Source organism: Coturnix japonica, chromosome 4 (genome assembly GCF_001577835.2).
Source record: "Coturnix japonica isolate 7356 chromosome 4, Coturnix japonica 2.1, whole genome shotgun sequence".
Taxonomy (NCBI): domain Eukaryota; kingdom Metazoa; phylum Chordata; class Aves; order Galliformes; family Phasianidae; genus Coturnix; species Coturnix japonica.
Window position 1 is genome coordinate 26,509,826 of NC_029519.1, and position 24,122 is coordinate 26,533,947.

At 36.5% G+C, this 24,122-nt stretch overlaps 1 protein-coding gene across 9 annotated transcripts in view; it reads right to left on the reverse strand.

Moving 5' to 3' along the window:
* INPP4B (inositol polyphosphate-4-phosphatase type II B) overlaps positions 1-24,122 on the reverse strand; it is a 249,236-nt gene that overhangs the window by 105,371 nt on the left and 119,743 nt on the right. For all 9 annotated transcript variants that reach the window (XM_015861147.2, XM_015861150.2, XM_015861145.2 and 6 more), the window contains one exon: positions 545-595. In XM_015861147.2, the coding sequence (XP_015716633.1) occupies positions 545-595 (51 nt within the window). The remainder of the gene's footprint in view (positions 1-544; positions 596-24,122) is intronic.

A 24,122-nucleotide genomic window follows, 5' to 3' on the forward strand; every position in this document is an offset into this window, starting at 1 on the left:
CAGCACCCTAGACTTAGAATGTAAAAATCCCAGATCCTGTTTGGTCTTTTATTCAGCTCTAGCAGGACTAATGTTTTCCTACCCCCATCGAGACCTGCATATTATCTGGGAAATTCTAGCCTTCCCAAAAACAAAAAAGAAATCCCAAATACCTTTGCCAAAAAAAGACCATACTGGCAGGACTATTTATATTCTGCACTGTTTATACTCTGCATGTGAAAATGAGAAAGCGACTGGCAAAGTTCATTCGGATAATGCAATTCTGTGCTCTCAATATCCAGATGGCTTGTATGGCATTAGCAAGAAATCTAGGTAGTTGTGCCTGCCTCAGGATAATTTCAACTGAAAACAATTAGTGAATGGGATGACATCAATCACCTAGCATGTTGCTCCTCCCTTGATTCTTTATTCACTTAAACTAACTTTTTTCTAAAAAACCAAGCTTGCCTGCTCGTGCTTAGCCTTTAAGCTGAATGCCATTTCTCTTTGATGTCTGTGTCTGTTGATGAGGTGAAGAATCCACTAATAAACAAAAATTGCTTACTCCAACATCTGCTCTTGTCTCCTTGTGATCAGGTAGGAGAGTGGTGTGGACCTGAGAGGAGAAAGAAAAACAAAAATAAGGCAAGTCAAACATTATTTTTTTGTTGTTGTTGTTACTTTCCAAAAATGAGAGAAGTACTCACGCGCTTTTATATACATATATATTTAATACATATTTTAAAGGTCTATATGCATGTATGAGAACTGCTCTAAAAATAATATGTCCTATCTCATTATGTCAGCACACAAAGTAAGAAGCAGTACAGCAGTAGAGGCTGAACCTCCTCTTGCATTTTGTTGCCATGCAACAGATGGCAGCAGAGGGGCATCTGATATGGAAGAGCATATGAAGCAAAGGTGTCTCAGTGAGTACTTCCATGTGGAAAATACAGCAACCATTGACATTCATTGATTATTGCTGAATGTTTATGGAGACCAAATAGAAGACACTAATTCAGTGAAAGCTGGACTGTGTGAACAATGTTTACTTAACAATGACACCATCATAGCAGTTGGGAAACAGTGGATTCCTCCAGCTGGTGTAGATTTTTACAAGCATGACTTGCAGACTCTTGTACACCATTGGTGAAAATGCATAGCTCATGGTAGTAACCATACTGAAAAATGGCATTCTGTAGCTAAGAGTTTTCTTTATCAATCTTATTATGCTCTTTGTAGTTCTCATTTCCTTGGAAATAAATAAGAGGTATTATTTTGGAGTGACCTATGTAGTATCACTTTCTAACCAATAGTCTGATAGCCAGATGTACATGAATACTGTATTTTGTGATCCTGTTATTTGACTAAGCCACTTTAAGATATCAAAGATATCTCTGCTGAAGGGAAACTGGATTTCTGATCTAAGTATATCTGGTGGTTATTTTTATTAACTTTTTTTTTTAATTGTTTTTTGATTGGTTTATCTTGAGAAGTACGTTTTAAAATATTCATTAAAAAGAGAAGTCATATGGGAGCTATAATTTGGTCCCTTTCATATTATCTATTAGTATAGCTCCCCAGACATATTTAATTGCTCAAAATACTACAACTATCTAAGTACATAATGAGGTGCCTCAACAGGCCAAGGCACAGATCATTAGAAACACAAAGGCAGATACCTTGTATGCAGATAGAAAATAATTCCACAGCACTGAACTCAATACACAAAATGCAAGGATAAGAAGAAAAATGAGAAGAATTTTCAAAAGCAAATATTCTCCTCATACATCACCTGATTAAACAGGCTGGTTTTTTGTGTGTGGTTTTTTTTAAAGCTTGTCATAAACTAGCCTTCCCTAATGTAACCAGTAGCATTCTAAAACTACAAGATAGAAATACAAAGGTAGACTTCAATATCAGACAAACTTTTGTTCTCGCATTATGTGTTCTAGGCTTTCCTAAGAAAAATGCAAACCTTTGGACAATGAGATTATTCAGAAGTGGTGGAAGATTTAACTTCCCTAGAATAATGTATACTCCCTTCTTACCTTGTGAGACAAGAGATGTATGAAGAGGTCAAAAAAGTAATTAAGAAATACAGCTCATATCCTAGGCCAAATACAAAACATTTACAATGACTATTCAAACTAGTACTTCATAGAATAGTAAAACTGTTTATGTGTAGTACAGCATGTAACACCAAGAAAAACACAGGGGCATGGAGTGGTTATAATCACTCCATTATCATTATATGTTTCCATATTTTCACTGTCATATACAGAACAATTAACACCTAACTTTTACTTTTAGTGAACAGATCAGGCATACCTAAGTGTCAAACTTCTCTAGGTATAGATGTTAAATTCAGCTTTAAATACCTGTATTTTTTTCCATCATATGAACCTGCCTTTGATGAGGAACTTGACTTTTGGTCATTCACAGCAGTAAGCCCCATCCACACATACCATCAAGAATTCATAAGATGGAATAATTATTACTCGTAATACTTTAGTGTGCCCTTAATTAAAGTCCTTGTGTTCTGGTTAGTGATTGAAGGCCAAGTTCAAAAGGCAACTAAGTTCTGCCACGAAATAATACTACATCATTTTCTCAGTTACTCAACCTCATCAAATCCCCTATGGTGCTCAGTGAGGTCCCTGCACTTACTGTTGCTGGCTGCTAAGTTGCCCTGTTCTGTAACCCATTACATGTCTAGTACCTCAAAACAACCAAGTTTTCTCCAGATGTGACAAAGCACTGGTGATGTCCACTGAAGAAAGTCACAGAAAAATTGACTTGAACTCTTTAAAACTATAGTTTTCCAGGAATGCCTTCAATTTCATTCCCTTGGTACAACTCCAGCAGTAGTGCAAGAGCACAACCTAAATAGACATCTTACCTTTATATCACCTGGAGGTGCTCAGGGATAGTGACCATTTGCACTTTCCTTCCCTTCACAACCCTCTTGGTATAGAAGGCAAGCACTGAACTCTGCTTACACAACCACCTCAACTCCACAGAAAGCTGACATGGACACTGTCCCCACCCACTTGCCAGCTACTGCACCACCAACCATCAGAGAATGACTGCATTTCTTTATAACTCTCATTACAGAAGTTGCAGCTTCACACATATATGTGCTGGAAGAAATGAAAATGCTGAAAAGTGGTGCTAGGTTCTGCAGTAACTATTCCAAAACACTGAAAATATACAAATGTGACAGTATACATATTCACTTTCATCAAATAGATCGGCAATTTGATAAATAGTTCAGTCAACATAAAAGTCAGCAAAGTAGAACACTTTCATCGATATCTTGTCATTTTTATGGAGGACATAATGCAAATTTGCCAAGCATTATTACATGACTATTACTAAGAGTCCATGGAAAGTAATGAAGAAAATATTTCCCCCAGTAGGCATTCCCAATATTGCAAGGATCTACAGTTCCAATGGAAAAGATACTACGCAGAGAGATTAAAAAATGTTAAATACACACACAAACAAATAAATAAATAAATAAATAGAAGAAACAGAAATTATATCAACCTTAATGCTGTTCTTTTGCTGAGGCATAAAACACACTTTCCTTAACTATTTGCATGTCTCTACTACCTGCTGTATATATGAAATGACAGTATCAGCTGTTAATTACCTGAAAGGGTCAAGCAGAAAGGCTGTTATACTTGAGTACATCTGAGTACTTTTCACAGGAAATGTGAGATTACTTTACTTTGCAGGGTGCAGAGTCAGAAGCATTTGTGTGCAGCAGAGAGACCAGATACTGCCTCCAGGCATGCTTTAGAAGAAGGAATTTGAGGATAACAGAAAATGCAAAGATCTTAGTCTCTAAGAGTCATCATAAACTGCTTTTCTACCCAGCTTCTCTGCAACTGCGTATCTTCCTGCTTCTCTGTGTAGGCTGCACCTTGCACTCTTTCTAAAGAAGTGTAGGTGTATTTAATTTGTCAACACGTGGCACAAAGCAAGCATTAGGAGATGCCTCCTCAGAAAAGACTGATGTTAATAAGATTTAACAGTTTATATAAGTGCAGAACTGGGTGTATAAGGAGCAGGCAAAAATTAGATATTCAATTTATATTTTTTAAAATCTTTTATTTAATTAATGCTTGCGCATGTGATCAGATGCACCTTCAAAAGTAAATTGAAATCCATAGTTCAGAAATAACAAATTACTTAGGAGCTCTCCCCATAGTGAGTGTATTTCAACAGGCATGCAACTTTTGTGGCATCCAAGTGGAAGGAGGTGAACTGTGCCAAGGGACAGTAAAATCTGTATATGTGAGTGCTTTGGGACATGCTACTGGGAATCAGCTAAGTTCCACCAAGGCTTACTGACAATGTAATTGTCAGTCATACTGAAGCTATACTGTCTTGCACCATATCATGGTGGAAATGATGCAGGCCATACCTGCAGTTTAGGACTTCACAGGATTTGGGTCTAGGGCCAAATTCAGCACGGTTCACAGCTTCAGCTGCTGACACCATTAGTCTGGAAATTACCACACAGCCAACTAGAGAAATGGCTACACTGAAGAAACGCCCTTCTCCCATAAATTTCTATGATTATACATGCCCCAGAACTGAAATATAGAAGTAAAAATCACACTTTTGAATCACAGTTACAACTATATGATATCTAGGTCTACTCACTTTCAGAGCAATTCATATGATAAATAACTAATCCTTGAAGGCAAAAGCCCACATTTGATTTATCTCTTGCAGACAGGGTAAATATGAAAAAGCTGTAATACCTAGCCATATAAATCTAAATAATCTTAATGTGCTTTTGCTGTATGCAATGAAAAATGAAAGGAGGAAACTTGTTAATATAGTATATAGAATGAGCACCAGATGCATTTTTCTAGCCTATTTCAAACAACTTCTTTTTCCTGAGAGAAAGGTCTGTCAACTGTAAGGACATGCAAGAGATTAAAAGTGACAAAAACAGTCTTTAAAAATTAGAGACAAATAACATTTGAGTCCTGGCATCACTAAAAATAGAAACTCTACTGCTACTAGTAATTAATTTGCTCTTTATTGAGATCTGGAGTACAGAGACTCTGGCAGTATCAGTTTCTGTTGTACGCTGTTTTTAAGGGACGAGAAAATGTCACGTACTGCTGCACTTAGTTGACTCTCACCAAAGAGTTAATGCAGACCAAAGCTGCAAGAAATTTTTGTTTGGCGTGATGAAATCATCATCACGAGCTTGTAACCAGCTGCTTACAAACAAAGACCTTTGCACTTTGGTTTCAGTGCACAGTTTGCAAACGTGAAGAAACACCTAGAAGTGGCGGTTCACATGTTGCAGCATTCTGAAAAAATGCAAAGGTTTTGGCTGCAACACATCCAGCTACGATGGGGCAGTGACAACACACTGGCTCACCATAATTATTAACGGCAAATTAATAATGTAATAATGCAGTAAATAATTCAATATAATGACCACCCGTTAATTATATACATGAATTTTCACTGTCTCTCAGCTCATTTTAACAAAGCCTAATCATTTGGAAAAAAAAAAAGCCTTGCATAGATTTATGTAAGTACTGGACATTTCGGGCATTTAATAAGTTATAATTGTAATATAAAAGACCATCACATGTGAAGTACCTAGTCATTACAATCAGGCAGTAGGACGCTTGCTTTTTTCCCCCCATGATGATTTCAGGGAACCAAATCACAAACAGTTTTAAAATTCTATCACATACTGGGACCAATCTGCAAAAATACAAGGAGTAAAGAACTCCAGTCAGGATGCTTGTGATGACCCTTTTCCCTCTGCATTTTCACTATGAAATAGAAATCACAGCAGGCACATTCTGTCTGCAAGCTACTGATGAAGCACTGCTAAGCTTTTTTGGCTCCTCGTTTATACAGGGCAGCCAACAGGGAGCTGTTGCTTGCTCAAGTCTCAATAACTCAGTTTATTACAGTTGCACTCTCCAAAATCACCAAAACAGACTAAACAAAAAAGAAAAACAGAAAATGCAGTATAGGTACTTCCTTCTTTCTTCATCAAGCTGTGAATATTACTTGAGCAAGATATGGCTGATCTGTCTTGCTCAGTCTGTCTCACAAACCATCTATTTGAGCATCTTGCTTCCTTGAAGCTGCAGACTGTAGCCCTAGTGTTCAAGCTGGAATTTCTGGGAAAAATGCCTTCCTAAAATGAAAGCATTCAGCACTGTTCACAGGGCCTGACAAATTTCCATATGAGTATCAGATAACCTGTGCCAAAAAGCCATGCTAGAGTGCGAAGGAAAAAACTTGTAATCTAAGCACTTCTCTCAGGGGACACTTGAGAGAATACACGCCAGGGCTGGTGAGAAGCATTCGCTGGGTTTATGACCAATAAGCAGCCAACTATTTCACTTCAGGATACGATTCACTACAAAAATTAAGGTAAATACTGCTAGACTGATCAAACGATGAGCTTGTTGGCATGATAATATTGTAAGAGCATGAACTTCAGCATCAAAGCAGGTAAAAAGTGCACTGTGATTCTGGATACCTTGACAAAGCTGAAATGAACATTTTTTTCTTAGCTGGATGAACAGTATTTTTGAGTATGCTGAAGACTGCCTTTCATAATTTATAATTATTTTCCTAAAAATCACATTAAGTTCTTCAGAAATTATAGTTTAAGTTAAAAACCACACTATTTGCAGTAATGAGCCATTTATAAGTACCTAGTATTTAAAACTTTTTGTTGCTGGAGCAGATATATCTCCAGCATACATCCTAATTGAGGACCCTTTAGGAGACACTATTATCACCCTGTCAACCCCTGTGGGCATTTGTTTCAATATTTTAGAATTGTAGACAACATATATAAAAATCCCTTCATAATTTTTTTGCATTACAGCTCAGAATTCTTTCCATTTCAGTTCTCACTCTTCTGACTAAAAGGTCAGAAGGTCATTTAAGAAGTTGATTTCTATAACAGTTCTGAGTCATTTTCCAATTTGCAGCCAAGCATTATTCATGGAGACCATACATTAATTAGCTTTTCTGCCAATATGGTCTTTTAGCTAAGTAATTATTTTCTCTTCTTCACACTGGTCTCCTTATGTATTCATAAGAAAGAAATCATATGCCCTCTTGTACTTCATTTGATTAGGATAATAAGCCAAGCTTCTGCAACATATGATGATACAGTAGGCTTCCATTCCCCACATCTCATCCAGTCCTAACTCATCTTCCTTAAGCAAAAATGATCACATTACTCACAGGTTTGAGAAAAGGCCTAAATTCTGTAAATTGAAGGTAGTTCCCTTGACACATCTGGAAATCTCACTTGCCTCTCTCTGCTGTATTATATCTGCTGCTTAGTTACACAGTAATCAACTCATTATATGCACTGTACTTTATCTCAATTGTTTCAAATGGATGAATTCAAATGCATCTGATAGCAGAAAACACGCAGTCATGTAATTGGAGACTACTGTAATTCAACCTGTTTCTATTACTCTTGACTCCAAGTTCTTCAAAATGGGTTTGTGGGTAAACAGCTTCCTTAGTTGACAACATCCTTTCAGGAGGTGAGGAATCTACTTCACACGCCAAACTTTGCTCTAATACATGAACAACCCTTTGCATGTATTTCCACAAAAGCAAAGAAAATCAGGCTTTTCAGTTAGAATTGCTATGTTATGATATTTGCTAGTAGTATTTAAAATACAGTAAGGGGGCAGAGGTCTGGTACCTATATTACCTAGTGGATGGTAATACGATTTTGATTCAGGGAACTGTAAAAGTTCTCATCAGATTTACTGTGCTAGAAGGCATAAAAATACAGGCTAGACAAGTGAGAGTAAACACCTTAAAGATTTTTTTTTTTTTTCCCAGGCTTGTTTTTTTCACATTTGTGCTCAGGATATATCTATCTCTGAAAGTCCATTTTAGCAATCCTATAGCTGTAGCTTCCCTAGGTAATGGCCCTTCAGGTCTGAATTACTCCAGTTCTGACTTGCAACTTAATATTTTGTCCGGGGCCCCCTGATGCTTCCTCTGCATTGCTAACAATACACCCTTGAGGGGATAAAAACATTTTCTCACAAGAACCTCTGGGAGCTCCTGGGAAAAGACTGCAGATGTCTGTTCTGACTTATCAGAAGCTGTCTACAAACAAACATTTCCAGCTACCCAAACATAAGCAATTCCAAAACTGCTTACAAAGGAAAATATACAAATGTATTTTTATTTGAGAAATTATTTTTTTCCTAGACTAAATTCCAGTTATGCAGTTTGAACTGCATAACTGGAATTAAAATATGAAGTACATAAATACCCCAACAGACTGCTTACCAGCCATCTTTAAACAATCTTTGATGGTGCTCTGAGTGTTTTACTAACCTTTCTCTCCTGAAATAAGATAAAGGTTTATTTCTTTATTAAATACAGAAATTCACTGCTGACTTCAGAAGTGGTTTCAGGATGGAAATCTCATCTCCCCCTTAAGCTACGCTTTCTTCTTTACAGGTATGAAGTAGGTGTCATCATAGACCTATTTTACCTTTTGCAGCAACCTAAGCCTATTTTTGTACCTACAACTCAAGGCAAAAGCAGACATCTCATGATTCCTTTTCTTTCCTATTCTAGGTTGTAATAGAGAAAACTTTCTTAATATTTCATTGTTTTCATCAGTGAAACTATATTCAGTCACTTTCATACAAAACGCATATGACTGATCTCAAACCCTTTGCAGCCATAATCATTTTCCTCACCTGTATGTGTAAGCTATATAAGAGAATATAGACTCTCTCTCTGTGATCTCTTTTGATGTTTCAAAGTCAAGCCATCTCCATTACAGCCTACCAGACAGGTATTTTCTGGGAGGTATCCAGCTGTCAGCTACAACACTACAGCTTATTAAGTTGCCACAACCAGGAGATGGGAAGTTACAGCACAAACTTCTATGACAGCTATTCCCCCCACTCTTTCATAATTCACGTACTGCTCCTTCACCTTTGATGTGCAGAATCATTTTTCATGATTGCATCCTTCATTGCTTCCAACAGTGCTCTGCTAAGGTGATAGCAGTTGCTGACTCACCCTTTATCTCCTCAGCAAATAACATGAAATGCCGTAGGATGGAAAGATTTAAAGTCAGTATTGTATCTCAAGATACACAAAATTTGATGCTAGAAGAGGGAATCAGAAATTTTGAAAGGTGAGTATTTCAGAGCTGCTGAACAAAAATTCCCTTTCTTAAATACTGTCAGTAAGTTTCCTTACCTGGTCTGCTCCCAACTCAAGTCAACTCATTAAAAAAACAATTCGGCATGAGCCTCCTCAGTAGTATGAATTACACTGAACTAGACCCACACCTAGGTAAACAGGCTCATGGAACATATCTGTATTTTAAGGAAGTAAGAGTTCTGAGATCAAAATAAGTATTAGAAGTTCACTAGACAGTGAGTGAAGAATAATAACAGAGAATGAAAGAGAACAACTTAGCAATAATGCTTTTCTGTCATGTCAATTAGTAAACAGGCCTTTTTCAAAATAAATCAAAGGTGCTGACCTATCCTCCTATGGATTTTGATAATTAACAGTTAATAGCTGACTAGAGAAACCACGGTGTCCTGAAATGACTTGAAAACAACAAAGAGATTCTACTTAATACACTGCATGTAGGCTATACTTCTAAAAATGTGGTAGTAGTCTTGAGAATCAAAATCATTAGAATTTGTCAACTTCTCAGTAATAGTAATAGTATTGGTCACATTCAAGCAAAGAAACACAGAAAGGCTTATCAAATATAGGCTTCAGTTCAGTGCTGTTCATCTACAATTTACACAAGTACACAAGGGCCTTCAGTTTCTCCACATTTCTTCTCCCACACAGAGTATACTCTTATCCCCTGGCACAGTGAAAAATTATTTATAAAAGAAGAGCATTTAAATACAAGATGAGTTACATGCAGCAATGTTAGCTTGTCAATATATGGTAAACTGTTTGGCTTGAGGGCAGGTTGTGATGTAATGCCTTGAAAGCAAAATATCCTACTGTCTGATAGGACAATAGTAGTTCCAGAAAGTCAATATTCAGAGACTTTACAACTCACATACCTAAAAGTGAAAAAGATGTATGCCACAAAGAATAATTTAAATGTAAAATAATAAATGGTGTTTATAGAGCTACTTCCAACACATACAATCAATTCTGTATGAATAGTTACAGATGCCCTGCCTCTACTATAACTATTATAGTAGCTGCCTGAAGTCATCTTGCAGACTCACCTTCTAACTAACATCGGGAGCAACACAAAACAACTCTGGATAAAAATGCGTGAATCTTTATCCAATTTTAGTAAGCATTTCAAAACAATATGATTAAGCATGAATGTAAAGGCTCACGTGCCTAGTTTTCTAATAAATTACATGAAATTTACAGTGTCAAAAAAGGCCACATTCAACAGCTGAATGAAAAAAAAAATAGAAAAAAAAACATCAAAATAAAACAAAATACAACCTAAACCCAAATGGGGACCATAAGTGGGTTTTTTAATTCTTAAGCTACAGTTAGTCTGGATGGTTATTTAGAGCAGTAACAGCCACATTTACAAATGACAAAAAGATTAGAATGTAATGAGGGCAATGAATTCTAGAGATATTTGAATGAACTGTACTTAAAACTTAATTTATTCCACCTAAGTGTGGAACAAATGAAAAGAGGATATAATAGCTGACAAGAAAGTAAATGCACAGAAAATGAAATTCAGAATCAGTCAGGTTACAGCAGTTTTAAGTCATACGTATTGCAAATCCTTCTCTAGCGGCTTCAGCTGGAAATGAGCACATGTACATGTAGCACTAGCTTATTTTGCTGTTATAAACCAGTCAGTCACACTAACTGATCAGTACCGTAATACTTGGTTTTACTTATTGTTCTCATTACAGATCATTTTAACCTACTAATAAAATACATAACTAGGTTATAAGGATTGTGTTAGACATTGTACTAGTCAGTGGCTTTTTCCAACAATACCAGAAACAATTGTTAACTGAAGATCACAAAGAAATCTGGATGCAAAACAGGTGAAACTCTCAGAGAAATAAGCTACAAAAAGCTATTTGTATTCTAAACTCAAGTTGAGGAACATGAGAAATGAGATAAGGAGGAGAGAACGGTCTTCATTCAGGAAAGCAGTCCAGATTTATGCATCATTTAAGCTGCTCTCTAAATGTCATTGCTCTCCCACATGATTAGAAACAGCCTGGGAGAGGTTACCACATCTTTCCAACAAGTGAAAAATCTTGTATTCACATATATTCACCAATCTTGATTGTTATTTCATACATTACAAGTACCATAGGTATTCATTTGCAATGAATATTGAAATCTGCCCCCAACCAAACTTAAAACTCTCCCCAAAGCGTGCCTAAATTTATTCTATTGTTTGTACACAGCTATAAATTAAATAAACAAAACTATCAGAATGCTTTTTAGTGTTTTTACTAATCGAACTATATTAAGTAAAAAATAATTTAAATTATCCAAAGGTTTAAGAATTTAGCTACCAGGAGAACTATCAAACAAAAATTTCCTTATGCATTTACTACAAATTCTTTTATTTGCACATAAACGTAAGGACAAGAAATAGCTTTTACTCAGAGGTACAAGAGGAAAAATGGGAAATTAATACAGAGTACATAAATTGCTTATTTATACACCTTCAGTGGAAGCAGTTCTAAGCATGAAAAAAGCTTAAAGCAATACCTAATTTAATGCTACTGCAAGAACTTAAAACCTGTCAGCATAAGCATCAATACAGTCTCAGAATCAGCACGAAGAACACTATAAAATTCAATTTCTCTTGCTTTTGAAACAACACAACTGGAATAACACCCATGCTAATGTTCTTTGATACCTCGCTCCCTACAAAAAATGAAAACATAGCTGATTTATTTGAAAGTCCACATTTAAAAATAATAACTGAACATTCATTTTAAGGGGTTCTGATTCAAACTGCGTGTGAAACTTAACAGTTTAAGATAATGTTTGGATTAATAAAACACGCATGACAGGTCTGATTTAAACACTGCAGCTTAAAATTCTCATCCTCCTACACAGAGATCGTGGCACAAAAAAGCAGCAAATTATGCATCACTCTACGCACCACAACTACTTTGCAAGCCTGTGAGCAGTTCACAGTTGCATATACCTCAAGAGGAACAGTTTAAGAACTTCTGAAGGTCCTCCAAAATTCTAAGAAATCTCATGTTTGCTTTAATTTAAGGAAACTTGTTTTCCTGGCCAGCCATAAGAGATGAAACAAATATCCACTGAATGAATTTCAAGAATTCATGAACACAAAAATGACAACATTTAGATTTCTGTGAAGAGAGGAAAAGTTTAATCAATGCAAGAAATAGCAGGTACTTGAAATCTAAAAGCCTTTTATCTGTGATATTACAAAAACTCTTTTCTGATCTATATTAATCTCTGGAATGGTAACATCTAATGTACCATCTGTAACATAACACCTAACATAAACTTAAAGCTAAAAAACCCTATCCTCCAGAACTGAGTGTGTAGGCTATTGGATTCTCTGCACATCAGTCCAGAATGCCAACACTCTGCTTCCCATTCTTTCATATCTGTCACTATGATTTTTGATTCTACTGTCACAGTTTAATTTAGCTATTAACTTTTTCACCTAAGTAGCATCTTTGTTCTTCACAAATGTCAATTTCTTCCCATTAAAACTGTGTTTAGGAAATGTTACTGCACTGAAATACTGAGTTCCCACACCTCACTTAATACACTATCGTCTCTCACTAGAAGACACAAGGAATGGTATTTTCAGACTCTGTAATAGAGAAGTGATTAGATTATATGATACCCACAAAACACCCAGACTCTGCTTTTCTTCAAAACTCATATGCCGACTGCAATGTACCTACTTCCTAGAGAAGACGATCATTTTGTTTCCCTCACCAAATATATTAACGAAGAGTGCTGAAAGGCCCTGCAGAGGGAAGCTGATATTTACATCTCATCCTTGGCAGTGCTAGTAAGGGTCACACAACAGAAGCAATTTTCCAGGATTTATGTGCTTCCTCAAAGAGTTTCCTGAGCTACTATGCCAAACTTCCACTCTTTCCAATTCTTCACTACCAAGAATCTAACTGAACTTTGCAGCAGTTTTCATTTCATTTTTTAAGTATTACAACTAGTGTGTAAAACCTAAGTATAACATATATAGAATATGTAAAGAAATCCCATTATTAGAAAAAAATATTTCACTTTTCGTGATTTTATTTTTAAACACAGCTGTTAGAAGTCTTTTTAAAAGGCCCATTGTTGTTGAAGGTTTCATCAGGGCTTCGTTTTTGTACATCAGTTTTGTGACTTCCAAGGACCACCCAAACAATGGAGCCTGCTTTACTTTTAACTTCAGCTTGCATGTGAAAGTACTAGTGCTGCACAACTCATATTTAAATAAACTTATTGTTTCCCAAACAGCATGAAACCACAGCTAGAAGCATCACTATCAACATTAGCATCATTAGTTCTATGGCCACATATACACAAATCCTCCAGTGTTTCTACGAAGATTGAAAATCCTTTTATAACCATATACTTAACAAGTGTCTACCCTCAAGGGACCTCCTGCCAGTACTACAGCTACCAACAATAGTAAGAAAATGAACTGCAGAAAAAATAGTTCAAGAAGTCAAGTCTAGCAGTCTTTTTCTTTCCTATCTCCAAACCATTTTTGTAAAATTACAAAGAATTATTAATGTTTTTAATCTTTTATTTTTTTTTTATTTTAATCTACTGTGCTACAGAAGCTTAAGATCTCTCAAGAGCATAGCTATTATTCTTGTTTTGTTTCAGTGAAATAAAGACAGTGTTATCACATTGAACTATTCTTTAAAGTAAATAAAATCTGCAAACTGACCATCATTTTATCTTGACAACATTTCTCTGTAAAGATAAGCAATGGTACCTAGTGGATAGCTTTTAAGAAACCCACACTTCCTGAGCAGAGGCTCAGTGCATTTCCAGCAGTGCCTCCATATAGACAAGCAACAACAAAAGCCATTTCCAGTTACGCATTTTAATTGTATTAGCAGCAATATTTTTTCCTCTCACTTTTTTCTCACCAGAATTTCTCACATCCTCTGCTGATAACAAACAGTTCCAACACATTCTTTGTAACTCCTACTCCATTGGCAGCCCATGAATCATCCAGCAAAGTAATTCCTCTTGTGTGGAGGGCAGAGCTAAAGGCTGCCCTGTGGCACAGGGCCAATACAGCTCCCAGGACACTAGGAATCAGCACAGTTATGCTGAACCTATTCTCAGAAAGCAATTCTACCTCTTTCTACATTTATATACTTTTTTTCAGGTAATGAGAAATTGAACGAAGTGCTGTGCTTGACTGGCAGTAGACTTCTTGACCATAAGCTTCACATGACAAAGCAAAATCCCCTCTGTTCTTCTGAACTTATACATCCGCAGCTTCTCTTTATTACATCCTCTGCAAACTGGACCTTCAGAATTTCAAATTCAAAATGATAACAGCTCATAATTAGGCCTTCTGTCTCCCCTTCAATGTCAGAAACAGCATGTGGTGAAACATACTGCTGGATGTTATATACCAGTGTTTACAGTATGATTTCATACCAATTCTTCATTTTACAACTATTTTATTGTTGTACTTATTCAACGTACTGCATTTTCCTGGAAAATGCAACCACAAGCCTGAATTCAATGGACTGTTCAGTAAGTGAATTCAGCTACTGTCAGGACAGTAATCCAGTCCTGACTTTCCTGCTTGTTACTTGAAGAGAATAATCTTCATTCCCTGCATATATGAAGAACATTTGCACTAAAACAGCTTTGAGTTCCAGAAAATTACAGGAATTCCTGTGCAATATATCAGGAGTGCCTGACACCCACATTTCATGTTTAAAAAATAAAATAAAACACACAAAAAAAGCCAAAAACCCCAACAAAAAACACATCTATGTGTTGGTATATTTTAAAAACGTAATAACAACAAACATAAAATGTACCAACAGGCTGCAGGAAATAAAAATAAAAATAAAAATCAAGGTCCATCGAGGAGGCAAGCAGCAACAAAATAGGACAATTCAAAATACCATGTTGAAGGTTATACATAATAACATTCTAATTAAAGGTGGCTATTTCATGATGGCAGCGCAAACCGTGCTCCTATTTTCATCATCCACAGTAACAGCCAGCATAACTTACACCTCAAAATATTCTTTCTGTACGAAAAGGCAAATAGATCCAGGAGCCACAGCAATGCTTTGGGTACCAATTCTGTGGCACATCCCAGTTCACTGCAGGATAAACTCTGGCCAATAGACCACTGAGAGAAACATTCTGCCTCTCCTACCTTTATTACTATGTGCTTATAAACCTTTTGAGTGAGATAAAGAAATGCCATACAGTTCTATTATTTGGTTTAGCTGTTGAGAATCTGTTTTTACATTAAAGCATTCTTGCTGCATTCCAGTCATGATTCTGCACATTGAAGGAGTAGGGGAAAATCAGCACCTCTTCCATCATACATCCCAAGACCAGCAGCAAGGAACACTAACAGTACAATTTCAACATTCTGCACTGGTCAGTTCATTCAGAAAGTCTATTTTGCCTGTAAAACTAAAAAAACAAAACAAAACAACAAAACAAAAAACTTGGGTTTTTTTTAACATTATCTTCCATTAAAAGGAAATGTTATATACATAACATCTTAAGTCTTAATACCATACACATAGATTCTAGCAATGCACACAAACATTTTTCTCATGCAGTAGGAGTAATTTCACAAAATTCAAAGCCTTTGCAGAAAAGAAATAAAACATTTGTGACTTGCCTTTGATAGCACACTATGCTTGTGGCAGAATTAAGAACACAGGCTCACATCTCCCATTTCACATACCACAGGATTACTCAGCTTCCTTCCTCTGTTTACAGCTAGGGGTATCCCCCTAAGAAACTCATTTATATATTCCGAACACTGCACTATTAAAATACCTCTTCAAAGCCCAAGACCAAATTGGAACCATCCCCCAAAAACATGTCTCAGCAATACAATCCAGCTAGGCTGAGCTACATTAAAAGCCAGGCCATTCTGAGACTTCTGATTTGCAACTCCCGCACTGTGTCGCTTATCCAACACACTATTGAAGTGACTGGGTTCTGCAGAGAACTTAGAAAATCAGTTCGCATCACACAATAAGCCTCATAGATCTAGAAAGAAAACAAAAGAATGTGGGTGCTGACTTAAGACAGCAGATAGATTTATATAAAATATGTATTTTTAAAATACATATTGCAGTATGGTATACAAAATACACAGGACATGATAACACAGGAGAAAAGAAGGGGACCACTCCAGATATTACTACTTTACTTATGGTGTACATACTCTTGGCTAAAGAACTCAACAGCAATTCTGAGACCCACTCAACAGAGCAGATGTAAAATTAATACCTGTCCGCCTTTAGGCACAATCACATTACAACCAGTAAAACACCTTGGAGCCATAAATACAACCTTTAGTCAACCACTATATGATTTATGTTAGTTCTCTGAACTACATTTCTCCACACAAAGTCTGCTGCTAGAGGTGAAGTTCTGTTTCACAATATACATCCTCATGACAGCCTTATTGATGAGATCACAGTACCATGGAATTGCAGGGGTTGGAAGGGACCTCAAGAGATTGTCAAGTCCAACCCCCCTGCTAAAGCATACACCCTTGTATCCCACAGCAGATCACAAAGGTAGGCATCCAGATGGTCCAGAGTATCTCCATAGAAGGAGACTCCACCACCTCTCTGGGCAGACCATTCCAGGGCTCGGTCACCCTTATTGTAAAGAGTGACTGCTGAGTGACAATTCTGCTTCTGCTCATTATTGCGTCCGAAATATCCAAACAAATTCCTTTTCTTTCAGCTCTTTGCTAAATTAAAAAGTCTTAGAAAAAGGATTTTGTGCAAGGCACATGTTCTAACAGATTCCTAAACCCATTAGGTTCCTAGGGTGTATTTTTTATACTACGAGCATCTCTCTATTGCTTAAACTGCCATATTTGAAGAAATTAAATAACTTAACTTTCACTCTTTTACAAATCAGGAGAACATCCAACTTCTATTTTTTCCTCTTTCAAGATAAAAAGTGTTATCTAAATATGCAGTAGGATCTGAATATCTTCAGAGATTTTTTTTGTTTCTGCACATTACTCCCAGATACCACATTTTGAGATTGTAGACTTTAGGGTACTCTCTATAATAGCAGTCATGGAACTCATCTCTAGCTGAGGAGATTCTTTAAAAAGAGAAAAGCTACAGGTATTAAAAGTTGATTTCAGAAAGAATCCAGCACTAATTAACTTTGTTTCTCATACATATTGAAAATTATAATACAAATAAGCATGGCATATTTAAGGAGTGGAAAAAAGCCAATAAGCTAGAAGCCAAATACTCCAATAATGTAGAAGCTAAATATTCCACATCAAATAAGGTACAGTAGAACTAAAATGGTCAAGCTGATCTAAAAACTAAAGTTATTAAACGGCAAAAGGTTCAGTAGTTTCCAAATTTAAAAAAAAGCAGAGGATAGAAAGCCAAAGGGATGTAGCTCTTCTGAAGGCTAAAACACCAGTCATTTCTTTTAGGACAGACAACATGAAAGCCATTAGTACTGGCACATACCTAATAATGATTATCAAGCTTCTTAGAAAAATACGCATGTATTAAATAGATGTTTATTAAGCTGGACTGACTTTGGCTTTTTCTTCAATAACAGAACTGACTGTCTAGTCAAAAGAAATACATTAGCTCTTAACTTCTGGATTTAAACAAAACATTTGATATAGTGCCTGAAATCATTAGTCAGCTGAAAAGAAATTAGAGAGATTGGCAGACTGGCTAATCAGAAAATAGTATGTTTCAAACATAAGGAGCATTCCTTGAGACTCAGGCACAAGGCTAATTTCATATAATATTTACACTGAACACTACGGCAAAAAACTATATTACCATGAATTTACGTCAGAGCCTACAATGAGCAAAGCCTCGGTATGATACAAAGAATTACACATGGAGGATCTGAGTAACAGAAACATAAGCATATCAAGCACTGAGCAATGTATTCAATTAGTAAATTAGCACTTCCTCTAAGCTAAAAGTACATTAGTTCAAGAAAAATGCAGCAGCAAAAAGGCCTAAGTAGATCTTTAATAAGCAGGAGATGCAACTATTTAAAAAAAAAAAAAAAAAAAAGCAAGTATTTACCTATTTCAGGTATTACCTATTTCAGGTAATAAGACTACAGTAGCTATATTTATTTAGCATTGGAAAACAAAAGCAAAATGGGATAATTATTCCAAATAAATACAACTGTGCATCTTAACATCAAAGAAAGGCAAAGACCTATTCAAACCAAGGCAGTATTCCCCAGAGTTTAAAACCAGGGCTGTTAGAAGGTGGGCGACAGAACTTTTAATGTCATGTTCTCACTTGTATTTGACTAGAAACATTCTTAGTGTACATAGATGAAGTAGCTAAAAGTCACAGTCTAGATACTGGATACTAAAAACCTGCCCCTGAAAGACTCTTCGAGCTTTACTCCTTCCAAATACTTCTGACTGCAGTAACATTGGCACTGTTCTGAGGGCTACAACTTCTGTTCTGTACCTAAACAGATACTCTGCTACAAAGCCTGCATCATTTTTAACCATGTAGCTTATGTAGATCCAATATTCAGTGGAACGCAGGCTAACAGTTTTAGCCGAATCCCAATTCAGTTTCATCTTGAAATATATGAATAAGATGCCATAGTTTTAATAGTTATAATACTGTTGTGCAGACTTCATACATGTATATGAGCACAGGATCAGTATTTTACTCCACCTTCTCCACCAAATCTTCCTCATGCCTTCTTGAAAACTAGCTCTCCTTTCCTAATTATTTGAAATCAAAACAATTCTAAAAAAGTAAAAAAAAAAAAAAACAAAAAAAAACCCAACCAAAACATACAACCAAACAATCAAGAAAACAACCCCACCACAAGCTGAAATACCTAAAAATGAATAATTTTATTCACTGTGATGCTTTGACTTATATTCACAATAAAAGATTTCTGTACCAAAAAAAAAAAAACGTACGAGTTTTGTCTTAAACCTTTCAATATTTATCCTGAAGCAAGTTATTGTACTTTGGGGCACAAAATCAGACAGGAGTTTAGCAAGGACATGATGACAGACCCAAACAGTATTCAACACAACTTCCTTTCCAGAGGTCACATATAACAAAGACTTACAAGCACAAGATAAAGGCCTTCACAGACTTTTCTATGACTAACAAACAGGAGTAATGAGGACATCATTTGTATCTCAGTTCAGAAGTTTAAATAGAGAAGCTGGTCATTAAAAAACAAAATTTACTAATTGTCTTAATTATTTTTTTTTAAATTAATATCTCCCTTTGTAATGGATCAACTACCGCTGCACTTCTTTTAAAACATCCTTTTTCAGTGAGTGAAAATTGCTCATATGAGTGTCTGCTCTTTCTCTTCTAAATGGACAGTTAATTTCTAAGATAGTTTTAACCGCTTAAATAACCAACATTAATCTGCATCCCCTCGGAAAAAAAAAAAAAAAAAAGCAAACATAGCATGGATTAATAAGTTTCACAATGTAGTAGAACAAAAAACAGCATCAACAAAACAGACCTTTGAACTGAACAGTTTGTTTAGAAGAAAAAGAAGACATTTTACAATGGTGAAATCAGAACTAAATTCAACAAAACACTTCTTTTTCGACACATAAGACAAAGATTACGCTATAGGAACCATCTGTGTGTTGAAGTACTAAACTAAAAAAAACATCAGAATTACTGAGACTAGACAGAGTGACATCTACTCAGCTTCACTGTAGGAAAGTGAATTAAGCTGGACACATTAGTAGTGTTTTGGCATTTAGTCCAAAAGGGTTCAGTGGAAATAGTCTGCTCTGCTGAATTGCTCTTTCATTACAGTTACAGCAGCTTTTTCTTTTTCTGAGAAGAGTTTATCTTGATGTTGCTGCTGATTGCCTGTAGGCCTGCCAGATGTGTTACTGGATTATCTTCTACTGCCACAGTATTTGTTTCATTCTGTCCAGCACAACTACATTACAACCATGGGCTCCCATTCTTCTTTTCAGGACATATAAATCATGTCTGAATGTCCTCAACTCCTTATATTTTAAGACAGTCACCAACATGCCAGTGGTTAGGAAGGCTGAACACTACCATGCCTTTCAGCTGGCCACATCAGTAAGGTAGATCAACTCAAAAAACTATGCCACAAAACTCTACTAAAAATATACATTAGGGTCCAGGTCAGCATATATACCCCCTATCACCTTCTAAAGCCACAAATGATAGCAGTTAGGAGCAGCTCTGAGGAGCCATATGATAGCCATGAATGTGCTTTGGACCAGAGGTCACATATCCTCTCTTGAAATTTTACAAAGCTTATTGCTTTGGCATTAGTACATGAACATCTGTCCAGATGTCAACTAGGGTTGTTTTTCTTAATTGTACTTAAGTACTTAAGGCACTGACAGATTTTTAAGGCATCTTTGAAAGTGTATGAATAGTTAAAAGATGACTAAAAATATCTGAAGTAGCTTAAAATAAATATGAGAAATAAAAAAGGAAACTGGATGCTTACTCCAATTACAACCCATACAGCAGCCCACTAGCATCTTTAGTTGTCTAAATAGCTCAGATCTAACTGACTTCATAAATTTCAACACCCATAATCCTTAACACCATCTTAGGTAAAATGAAAGTTCTAAAACAGAGAATAGAAACATGAGCTGAGGCTGTCACAAACTAGAAAGTCAAAGGCGAAACATTATTTTTTTAGAGCACTTTTTGAATCTAGACATTCACCAGCAGACAAAAAGCTAATTAAAATCCTTCTGCTAAGTTTTTAGTTTCTATGTCCAAGCCTTCAGAGGTGCTGCTTTTGTGCTTCCATCTTCCTGTCCTACTGGTTGCCCAAAAGCAGAGGCACATTTACCACACAGAGGTGCTAGGCAGGGCCATGCCAAATCGCAATGCATTCACTATTGACCCAACTCTAGAAATTACTGAAACTGACAGGTAGAAATATAATTGATAAACAACATGAGTGTATCAAAAGATCATGGGGCATTTCATAATTTCCATGAAGATCTGTGAGGCATTCATCCCCTCCTTCTCCCTTTATGCAATACTGCAGCGCTCACACACCTTCTGCTGGAGACCTGCCAGCATACCAAGGAAATTATTTCAGTTTTCAAGATACTATTTTTAACAAAACTCAAAGAAGTAAGCACTGCACATAAACCAAACTTACTAACAGACTTGCAGCTGCAGCTAGGTCTGTCCAACATAAATTCCACTATATGCACCTGCTTCCCAGAGTCAGCATACCAACTTGAAGACAGACTTGCCCAAGCTCTCAAGCTGTCCAAATAGATCACATAGAGTTAAAGGAAAAAAGCTCCACAGCTTTTTCTCCTGATACCCCTCACATTGAACAACTGTGCAGCACAGATGCACTGAAACTGAGTTAGAGCTTGATTGAGAAAAGCAGAGTAGGCGGAAGCTGAAGGGCCATGCAAATCTCCGGTTCAGCATCTTCAAATTTACTCCAAAGAACTTTCAGCTCTCTTCCAGCCTACAGACTACAGACAGGGACTTACGCAAAAGTGAGTACAGGCAGCTTGAACTAAGATGGCAGACTTAGTAGAACTCTGCAAGGCTACTACCAAAACAAATATAAGAAGAAAAAGCAATCACAACTAACTAAAATTCAGTTATATTTTTCCAACTTCAGAATAATTACTTGCTGCCACAAGGATTTTATTTAAAAATAAGAGGCTATTTATCTGGAATTCTACAGACTAAAAGGGCAGTAACTCTTCTTTCCAGCACAAGTATTTTCCAGTAAATAAATTCCTTCGAGTTAATAATCGGTATCAAAATACACTGAACACAGTAACCATTCCAGAGAATCCCAGAGGACAAATGGGAACACTCAATATCCGCTGCAAAAAACCCCCTCTGTATTTGAACTATCATTGCCACAGTCAGATATTCAGCTACACACCACCCCCTGCTTTCAGACACAGACACCAGAGAAAAGGACTTACAAGCACTGCTGAAACTCTAACTCTGGATTTGAAACTAACCACATACAGCAATCAAAACCCTACTTATTCTATTTCCCTTCAAAAAGTAGAAGGGATATAAAGCTAGGTAACATAGTTAGCAGTCACAAAATAAATAAATAAATAGATAGATAGATAGATTTGGAGACAGAAAAAAGGCACTAACAAATAAACGAAGATAAGTGTGAAGGCCTTTTATTTCAGATAAACTTAAAACAAGTAGCAACTATTCCAAGACTCTGCATGACTGAGTACTGGTATCCAAGTTCTTCCCACGTACATAGAAACTATTCCAACATACACTATATTTTCAACTCTATTCAGAATTACAGTATAGACCATTTTCAACTTTCCTTGAGATTTTTTTTTTACTACTTATTCTATTAAAAAACCCCACAGAGAGAAGCCAGAACACTAAACAATACACGCTGCTCTTCTAATACCATGAAGGACAAACTAATTTTTCACTCAGCTTATAAAACGAACAACGGAGATCTTTGCCATGATGTGAAAAGTAGGGTAGGAGGAAGAGATGAAAAGGAAAAACTGCAGTCCTCTTCTTCAAGACGATTAGCAAAATTTGACATGAATACATGCACCTTTCAGAACTTCAGCCTTCCTTCATGAAAGATTTGCTTGGATACTAACCTCTATTTCAAGCTGCAAGCAACACCCTGGCAGCCTCATCTCTAGTAAATATGCCCCATGGAAATGCTGATTTAGTCAGTTAGATCTGGCAAGTTCATAGTACTGTCAGGCCAAGGATCTGATTACAGATAGCAACTTTCCCTTCTTCCCTGTGAAAGCAACCCATAATGACCAAACCCCAGAACCAATGTGAGAGAACCCATAAACTGGGTCAACATTCCTGGGGTGAGTTTATCTAACACTTACAGGCTGCTTTGCCTAGTATCACCTTCTAAAACAGGTTTCACTTCATGAAATAAAAGTGAACTTGTTAGGGGAGAGTGAATAAATAAGCCAACAAAACCAAGACAAGTGATTGCTTTACCAGACTAGGTGAAACACTTCTCACTCTCTCTGCCTCACTCAATACATAGCTCATGCTTTTGCAAGAATGAGATAATTCATGCAGATTTTAATGCAGCTGGAGTTTATAGGCTTTTTATCTTCTTCATATTGAATGCACTGCTGATTGTGATATATATCCAGAGATGGAAATATTAAGCCTTCTGATCTTTTCCAGGAGAAGGCTGCTCTTGGGACAGATCCGCAGCTACCTTGGGAATACTTTAAGGAAGGAGCGGAGGGAAAGAATCCACCACCGCATTGCTATAAAATGTTCTGTACTGTGGCCAACTCTATGGCAACACAGATTTAAGGAAAGAACTGCTACTTCACAGGGCTAAGGTTCTCCTAATGGATAGTCAAACTTTGGATAGAAGACTCATACACTGTGATACCTACATAGAAAAAGACTTTTAGGATGCTTCTCAGTTGTAAGGGTATATGTACTCATCATCTAATTTATACTGCAAGGACAGTCTTTATTCTGACATACCCAAGCCTGAGAACCATTTGGGCACAGTAAATTATTCAGAAAACTCCTTGTCACAGGGGTGATGTTATTTCAGAACAGGGTAGCAATAATTGGGCAGTAAATGTCCAGAGCTTCCACATTCACAGATAATTTCTTGAGTGAGAGCCTTGCAATTACTTCTTTTTGAAAAGCTGCCAAGTTATTCCCCAGGAACAGAGGCAATGGAGAATCTATAGCTGTAACAAATCAAGGACCTCCTCGCTCCATTTCACTAAGGGTGCTGTGTGTCAAAATGCAGCCCTTCCAAGCATTGCAAAGACACAGTGACTATTGCCTTCTAAAGGAAAAAAATCATATTTGTCCATATAACACAGTTTTTTCCATTGGGATTTTTTTTTTTTTTTTTTTTTTTTTTAA